This window comes from Capricornis sumatraensis, chromosome 6 (assembly GCF_032405125.1).
Source record: "Capricornis sumatraensis isolate serow.1 chromosome 6, serow.2, whole genome shotgun sequence".
NCBI classification, from domain to species: domain Eukaryota; kingdom Metazoa; phylum Chordata; class Mammalia; order Artiodactyla; family Bovidae; genus Capricornis; species Capricornis sumatraensis.
In genome coordinates this window covers 92,981,776-92,990,897 of record NC_091074.1, presented here as the reverse complement: position 1 = coordinate 92,990,897, position 9,122 = coordinate 92,981,776, and the positions used below count along the sequence as shown (strand labels likewise).

General features: G+C 38.7%; 1 protein-coding gene and 1 non-coding gene across 2 annotated transcripts in view; both read left to right on the top strand.

Moving 5' to 3' along the window:
• The first annotated feature begins 267 nt into the window (after positions 1 to 267).
• Positions 268 to 9,122, top strand: part of IARS1 (isoleucyl-tRNA synthetase 1) — a 77,552-nt gene continuing 68,697 nt past the window's right edge. The window contains exons 1-4 of the mRNA XM_068974066.1: positions 268 to 309; positions 7,199 to 7,325; positions 7,975 to 8,131; positions 8,391 to 8,510. Coding sequence (XP_068830167.1) covers positions 7,207 to 7,325; positions 7,975 to 8,131; positions 8,391 to 8,510 — 396 coding nt within the window. The 5' untranslated portion in view covers positions 268 to 309; positions 7,199 to 7,206. The remainder of the gene's footprint in view (positions 310 to 7,198; positions 7,326 to 7,974; positions 8,132 to 8,390; positions 8,511 to 9,122) is intronic.
• On the top strand, positions 3,852 to 3,984 carry LOC138081587 (small nucleolar RNA SNORA84). Its single transcript, XR_011145041.1, has one exon. It is a non-coding gene; the product is annotated as a small nucleolar RNA SNORA84 (small nucleolar RNA).

The window sequence follows — 9,122 nt, the reverse complement described above, 5'->3', positions numbered from 1 at the left end:
CCGTTCTATAAAACGGTCGTGTCCTCCACCATTGCCCTAGCTGCTTTAAGAACGTAAGGTATAGCCGTCACGCCCGGGACTAGACCGCAAGCTTCACAGTGCACACCTAGGAAAGACGGGTGGGAGTGATTGGGGGCCCACTTTGCCAATAGGCATCCGGGTTGTTGATGGGTGTCAAATGCCGGGCTCTGATTGGCCGTGGCAAACCGCGACTCTTCCTCTTAGCCTCACGCTGTCTGGACATTGCATCACCCGGGCAAGACGTAGACTCGTTTCTTTCAGAGCTACGCCGTCCTGGAGGCCGCTAAGGTACGCTCGGTCCTGCTCGTGGGGCCCCTCAGTTACTCCCTGTCCTGTCCGCGGGGCTCCTCAGGTCACCTTGTCCTGCCCACGGGCCCCTCAGATACGCCCCTTCCTGCCCACGGAGACCCACGGTCCCCTCTGGTTTACCAGAATTATTTTTAATGTTTATTGGGGGCCATGGGTTAGTACGTGCATATCCGTTTCCAAGGAAAAGACTGGGAGACGGTCTAAATGGGGCTGAAGAATCCAACTAGGTACCAATCCTGGCTCAGCGGTTCGACCCAGCGTTATAAACCTTGCAGGTTACCCAGCTTCAGCCTGGGATCCTGGTAACTAACACTTGAGCCATTGAGTGATTCAGAAAATTTGGTGTGATCGAGCTCACTGGAGAAGTTCAGAAGGTGGACGAAATTACTTGAAAGTCTAGGTATTCATAAGAACAAATCAAGTCTTCAGTTCAGTCGCTCAGTCGTGTCTGACTCTTTGCGACCCTATGAATCGCAGCACGCCAGGCCTCCCTGTCCATCACCAACTCCCGGAGTTCACTCAGACTCACGTCCATAGAGTCAGTGATGCCATCCAGCCATCTCACCCTCTGTCGTCCCCTTCTCCTCCTGCCCGCAATCCCTCCCAGCATCAGAGTCTTTTCCAGTGAGTCAGCTCTTCGCATGAGGTGGCCAAAGTACTGGAGTTTCAGCTTTAGCATCTTAGGTTCCCATAAATGAGCATATATTGCTGGGTGTCTGGGATTAGAGGGAAGTAAGTAAGCGCGGCGTCTCCAGTCTAACAGTCTTTAATACAGTAATCCAAGGGCCCAGATGAGGATCAGTTCTTCGTTGGGAGAAGAAGGCTTCTCAGGAACTACAGTGGATTTGGCCCTGAAAATGAATAGTAACTGGAGGAGTAGGTGCAGAGGACTGTAGTGTAATGTATATCAGGATTTTAGGTTGTGTGTGATTGAGGAGATGAGGAGTTGCTGTATTCAGTGTAGCTTTGGGTAAGGAACAAGTGGGAGACGATGCTTAACTTCCAGCCTTATGAATGATTTTCTTCTTTAGTGAAGTGGTGTTTGAAATGAATACATGAAGGAAGATGAGGTTTTTTTTTTTTTAGGTCGGACAGTATTAGTTTTTGCATTCATTCAGGAGTTGCAGAGAAGAAAGGCAGGATGAAACTAGAGGCAAAGCAGTTGATTTAGGGATTTTAGTAAATAAAATGAGCTTTTAAAAATTATTGGTAAAATAGTGGATAAAATATCCTTTTCATAAGTGATTATTAAAGAGTGAATTATAGGGAACAGGAGGCAGCTCAATGTAGACTGCACTCTAATTCTTTTTGGGAAGATGATTTAGTGACTGGGCAAAGGCAGTAAGAGTAGCATTTGTGGACAAAGAAGTAGTAATAGTTTACATAGATGGCAAGTGATTGCTGTGATTTCACTTAATCTTAAATTAGCATTGCGAGTATTTACAACCTTTATTTTACAGATGATATAATTGAAATTTAAAGGTTGTATAACTTTTCCTATAAGCCACATACTAAGTTGTGGCATCAAAACCGTCACGTTCCAAAGCCAACCCTATTAATCATTCTTGGCAAGAGGAGCCCATGGAGTGGGATAGAATGGAAAATCAATTGGAAGGAGTATCACTAAGGATGCTGACAAAGGGATTCATTTACATATTTTTGAGCACCTATGCTGTGTAAGCACACAGTAAGACATAAAATAGTAAGAGGTTAGTGAAATGCTTTAGCCAGCAACAAGTTTACAGTTGAATTGGAGAGACATGCGATATAAATAAACCTTGATGTGTAGGAGAGGAACAGATGCTGGGGAGGGGGATATTTAATTTTGAAAAAGGTGGATTGGTAAATTCCCGTAGAGCAGAGTACATTTATGCTAACTAGTGCTAGAGTACTTAAGAGAAAGGGCCTGATACTGGAAAGCAGTTATGTCACCCAAAAGTTTTGTTTCTCAGCAGTGTCTAAGAATGTGATATAGTTTGGAGCTTGAGTTTTGTAAGAGTAAAGAAAAGGTCAGGAGCAGGAATTGTAGGTAAGATCATGGTGCCCCAGAGAAAAGCCTGAACAGAAACCACTGGGAATAAGGAACCACTGGATATATATATATTTTTTAATACAGAAATGGTACTTCCAGAACTTTTCCATTAGGAAGGTGGTGTGCAGGATATATAGTATTTATTTTTCTCTTGTTGTGTCCGACTCTTTGTGACCTCATGGACTGTAGCCCGCCAGGCTCCTCTGTCCATGGAATTCTCCAGGCAAGAATACTGGGGTGGGTAGCCATTTCCTCCTCCAGGGGATCTTCCCTACCCAGGGATCAAACCTGGGTTTCCCATATTGCAGACAGATTCTTTACTTTCTGAGGCACCAGGGACACCTGATAAAGTTAATGACATACTCAAAAATAATAAAAACCGAGTAATATGAAGTAAATAAAAATATGTTCCTTCACACTTTCCTCATTGTATCCTATTCTCTGGTGGTAGCCGTTGTTAAGTTTGGTGGGTAGCCTTCTAAATTAAGTACAGAATTGCTTAAACATAGACTTAGTATATATATATGTAGATTTTCTAATCACTTGACAATAATATATTGCATATAGTATAAATTACTATCAGCAACTGTGACTCACTGTTTTTCAGTATGTTTAAGTAATATGTATGCTTACATATTTTGATTTATTATTTTTACTGCCTGCATGGCATTGATGTACCATAATTTATTTTAGTCTATTACCTACTCATGGATATTTAAATTATTTCCTGATATTTGTCTATAGAAGTGCTTCAGTTGATATCTTTGTACATATTTTACACATTTGTGTAAGTATATCTCTGGCTTGCTGCTGCTGCTGCTGCTGCTGCTTAGTCACTTCAGTCATGTCCAACTCTGTGCGACCCCGTAGATGGCAGCCCATCAGGCTCCTCTGTCCCTGGGCTTCTCCAGGCCAGAATACTGGAGTGGGTTGCCATTTCCTTCTCCAATGCCTGCCTCTCTGGCTTATATGTTAATAAGATAGAAGTTGTCTTTAAAAAGGCTGGTGATGGACCCGCCACTGGGGTTAAATTAACAAGTTATGAAGATCTGGGAATGAGGAAGATGGAATAGAGAATTAGACTTAGAAGTCAGACCCATGTAACTTGGTGATGTGTTGGATGTGGAGATCATCTGGTTGTATTAAAGGTGACTCAGAAATTTCAGGTAATGGGAAGAAATAGTGGAACTACTAGAACAGTGATATTAAAAATGGGAGCAAGTGTGTAAAGAAGATCATGAGATTTATTTTTAAATTTTTTGTGTGTGCTTTTCCAAGGTATGTTGAGATAAACACAAGTAAAGGTCAAAGAGTGTATCTAGAAATTACTGAACAGGATGTTGAGGCTAAAGAGGTCAGGAGTCATGGAATAGGGAAGATAGTGGAGACCTTGAATTATAGTTGAAAGGAAGAAGAGGAGATTGCTTCCCCAAGCATGACCTGGTAAGGTTAATCCCCCTCCTCTTTCTGCTCCCACTTTCACCCACAAGCCCTGTGGTTACTGGATGCTGTTGTGCAGGTACAGCTCTCCAGTGGATGTGAGGGGCTAGAGCAATCCTGTGATATATGCATGGGGGCTGTTTCTCCTCAGCAGCTGCCATAGCCCGGTCACTGATACATGAAACTTCCTGGAATAGTCAGTGCCATTACATGGGGTCTTTGTATTTGGCCTAATAATGCTGTGATTCTTAATCTCTGGAGATGTAGAGGCTCACTGGAAATTTTATAAAGCTTTAAAGCCATCTTCATAGAAAGCTTAACTCTCATTTTCTTTAAAAAAAAAAAGAAAAATGTTTAGATAAATAAAATAACAGAACAGTTTAAGAGAAGGACTTAAATTTTGATCTGCATGAGAAGGACTTAAATTTTGATGTGCATGCTAATCCCCTCAGATCTTGTTAAAATGTAGATTTGGACTCCTTAATCTGAGGAAGGGCTGGTGAGTCTACTCCAGTCAACTTTTATAGATGCTGGAATAATAGGACCAGCCTTGACAAGCATTAAGAGTGACTGACATAAACGTGTTGATATCTGAAGATCTGTTAGTCTTCAGATATAACGTCTTTAAGTTTCAACTTGTCTCTAATAAGGTTGTCACTGATCCAGTAGGACTCCTACATCAGTAAATGCACAGACTTTAATGCCTCTCTCCATCCTGGAAAATCCCATGGATGGAGGAGCCTGGTGGGCTGCAGTCCATGGGGTCTCGAAGAGTCGGACACAACTGAGCGACTTCACTTTCACTTTTCACTTTCATGCATTGGAGAAGGGAATGGCAACCCACTCCAGTGTTCTTGCCCGAAGAATCCCAGGGACAGGGGAATCTGGTGGGCTGCCATCTATGGGGTCGCACAGAGTCGGACACGATTGAAGCTACTTAGCAGCAGCAGCAGCCATCCTGAAAGTCTGTGAGTTATGACAAGAGCTGAAGATCCAAAATGCCTTTCAACTTCTGTTTAATGATATTTAATGGCGCACTCTGGGCTTCCCAGGTGGCACTAGTAGTAAGTATGTATCCTGCCTGCCAATGCAGGATACTTAAGAGATACAGGTTCAATCTCTGGGTTGGGAAGATCCCCTGGAGGAGGGCATGACAGCCCACTCCAGTATTCTTGCCTGGAGAATCCCATGAACAGAGGCACCTGGCAGGCTACAGTCCATAGGGTTGCACAGAGTTGGACATAACTAAAGCGATTTAGCACACACACACACACATGCGAATGGCTTACTCTAATCAGAAAATGGATAGTTGAGTTAAATGGCACACATGTTCTTTCCTTATTTTTTTCCTATATAAAACTCAAAGGCACTCTCACATCTCAAAAATGAATGAAAGAGGGACAAAAGGAGAAATACTGCTTGTAACAAACTTTAAAAACAACTTTTTCTAATGCTAAAAATATTAATTAAACAGATCACTGATTTCCGTGTGTGACTCAGACCTCTGTGGCATAAATCTCATTTTCTATAGATTTTCACTTATGTGCAAAATCAATATCCTTTTGACTTTTTAATCCCTTGTCTTGGCTGCCAGGAAGCTGACAGTCATATTTTGAATCAGTGTTGCTAATTTAGACCAAGGATCTGCATCATTTAAATTTTCCCTGGTCTTGAGTTTCCATATAATTTTAATTAGATTCCCTAATTTTATTTTTAATCAGTGTGTGTATTTGCCATTTCATGGTTAGTCCTTTAGTTCTGTCAAATAAAATAGAATAAAAACCAAATCATAAAACCAAGCCATAAAAATAATTATACATCATGATCAAGTAGAGTTTATTCCAAGTATACAAGGCTGGTTCAGTATTCAAAAATTAATTAACATAGTCGATCATGCCAACAGACAAGAAAATCATACAGTCCTACAGAGAGATGCAGGAAATGCACTTGACCTGCTGATTTTAAGCACTCTCAGAAAAATAGGACTAGAATGGAATTTCCTGAATTGGATAAGTGACATCTCAAAAATCTACAAATAACATCATACTTAGGGTGAGAAACTATGTACTTTCCCGCTAAGATCAGGAAGAACACAAACAGTTCTCTCTCACCACTGCTATATAACATAGCAGTAAAGACAGTTCAATAAAGGAAGGACAGTGTTTTCAACAAATAAATGGTGCTGAAACAACTGGTCATCCATATACAAAATAATTAATCTAGACATAGACTTTACACACTTCACAAATTAACTCAAATGGATAACAGATATAAAAATAAAATGTAAGCCTGAGCAATTTGTAGGCAATAATATAAAGAACTTCTATTTCTTCTCTTAAAAAAAAAAAGAATTCTTACAATTTAGCAGTAAAAAGACAGCCCAATTAAACACTAGGCAAAAGATGAATAGACACTTCTCCAAAGAAGGTATAAAATGACCAATAAACTCGGGATTACTAATCATTAGGGAAATGGAAATCAAAAGCACAGTGAGATACTACTTCATACCACCTAGGATTTCATATAATCCAAAGATGAACAATAAGGAGTGAGGATGTAGAAAAACTGGAATCTTACTCTCTTCTAGGAGAATGTAAAATGACACAGCAGCTTTGGAACACATTTTGGCAGTTTCTCAAAAAATTGAATGCAGTTACCATAACCCAGCAGTTTCACTCCTAGGTATTTACCTAAGAGCTGAAAACTTATGTCCACATAAAAACTGCCCTGTCCAAAAGTGAAAACAATGCTAATGTCCATGGACTGAGGAATTAATAAAGAAAAAGTATCATATCTGTAAAATGAATTATTATTCAGCCATAAATGAAAAATGAAGTATGAGTATATGTTACAACATGGATGAACCTTGAAAACATAATTCTAAGTAAAAGAAGCCAGATGCAGTAGTCTGTGTATACGTAATTTCATTTATGTGAAATGTCCAAAATAGGAAGATCTAGAAATGAGGCAGAACAGTCACCAGAAGTCTAGTGAAGAAGAGGATGGAGAATGACTGCTAATGTGTACAATTTTTTTGAAGGCTGAAGAGGGAATAGTGATGAAATGTTTTGAAATTAGAGAGTGGTGGTGGTTGCACAGTCTTGTGTATATACTTTATTTATTTATTTATTTTTTCATTTCATCAATTAATATTTATTGAGATGGGTCATGCACACATACACATTAATTTTTTGTGTATATACTTTAAAAAGAAAAAGGTAAACGTGAATTGTACACTTTAAAAGGGTGAACTTGATGGTATATAAACTTTATCTTTAAAAAGTTTAAAGTACCATGTAGTATCATGGTAGTGATAGGAACATTCATTTTAAAGTATGGTATTCTGTTATTCCTAGATTTCTCCTTTGAGAATAAAAAATTTGATTTCTCTTGCAGTGACAAAAATGGTTCAACAAGTTCCAGAAAACATCAATTTTCCTGCTGAAGAAGAGAAAATCTTGCAGTTTTGGTCTGACTTTAATTGTTTCCAAGAATGCTTAAAGCAATCAAAACATAGGCCAAAGTATGTGAATTTCTTTGGTAAAGGTATAGGCTAAAAATAATCATTTCTCAGAATCTCCTACCTCTTTATATATCTCAGTAGTAGATACATGTTGAATGAATGAGTTCTTAATTACTAGAGGTAGATTCAGTTTCTTAAAGAGGTCTTCCAGATAGTTTATATATCAAGTCTCTTCCTTTCCACTTTTCTTATTATCACCATTCTCATTTAAGCATTTAGACAAGTAGTGTAGTAGCTTCCTATTGGGGTTCTTCCTACCTCTATTCTTCATCCACCTAAAAACTAGTCTTTTCTTTAATTACTGTTTTTATCATGTATCACTTCTGCTCAAAAAACCTTATAATAGGTGTTTTTTGCCCAGTTTTACAGATGATCTAAATTATGATCAGGATGAATAATTTCCTTTAGCTCATAGAACTAATAAATGAAGAATGGATGGTCTAATGCAGGCCTCTCCAAATGGTCATAATTAGCCTTTTTGAATGCAAGGCCTCCAGTAGATATCTAATGAGTTGTGTCTGAGTTTCCTAGCCTTGCAGCTTTTCTTCTCCCCAAAGACTGTACTGTTACAGGAGCTGTCTATAATAAAATTCTGTCTTAATTTTTGCTGTCTATTTTAAAGTAACAACAAATTTTTCTTACCTCTTAGATTTACCTTCTATGATGGGCCTCCTTTTGCAACTGGACTGCCTCACTATGGACATATACTTGCAGGGACAATTAAAGATATAGTTACAAGATATGCTCACCAGAGTGGGTTTCACGTTGACAGAAGATTTGGTTGGGATTGTCATGGTTTACCTGTGGTATGTTTGAGTCATCAGCCGTATTATGTTCTCATATTTTAAAATAAGCATTATATTTCTATATATAATATGTTAAAATATGAATTTTTGCTATAATCAGATATTCTTCAACTTTATTTCTGTAATACTATGTACAGTTCATTTTCTCTATAGATTTTCTGAAAACTAATTTTTTTAAATCCCTTTTATTTTCTTGCTTTGTTGAATTGCATTTATTTCATAGGACAGGGATACTAACAGTCTTACTGCAAATTTTCAGGAATATGAAATTGATAAGACCCTGGGAATCAGAGGACCAGAGGATGTAGCCAAATTGGGGATTGCAGAGTATAATAGTCAGTGCCGAGCAATTGTGATGCGATACTCTGCTGAATGGAAGGTATAGTTGGTTGTTTTAAGTAGAATTTTTTTAAAAAACTAGTTTTTAAAGGGGAGTTGAAATACTTTATGATCGTTTGTGCTTTTTATGACATGCACCCAAAGTTGACTGTCCTCTTTAAAGGACTGTTTAGCTTCCATCTTCAACTTTATTACCTAAACTGTTAAGCTGAGCCCTTTCTTTTCTGATTTCTATGTTCCTGATCTTCCAAATTTAATCTCCTACCTACCCACAGTGTATGACAGGAATCATGCTGTCCTAGCAAACAGGTTAACTTGAATGTTGCAGTTTTAAAATTCAGATGTTAAAAATGATTCACATTTGGACTCCTTATATTAGCTTGATGCCCATCTTGCTCACTGCTTTTCTAGTCATAGACCTCCCACAGCTGATACGTTTAAGTATAACTGTCAAGTCTGGCAGAGTGTTGTCTTCTCTTAATTCTGATGGGCTTAGAAACAAAGGTCTTCAACTTCCCCTTTCCTCCCTGCCTCTCAGATTGTTGTACAACTGTACAGATACCTATACAATTCAAAAACATGTCTGGCTTTTATTTTTTCCCATATTCATGATCTTACCACTTTTTCAAATTTGCTGTTCCTGCCAGTGGTA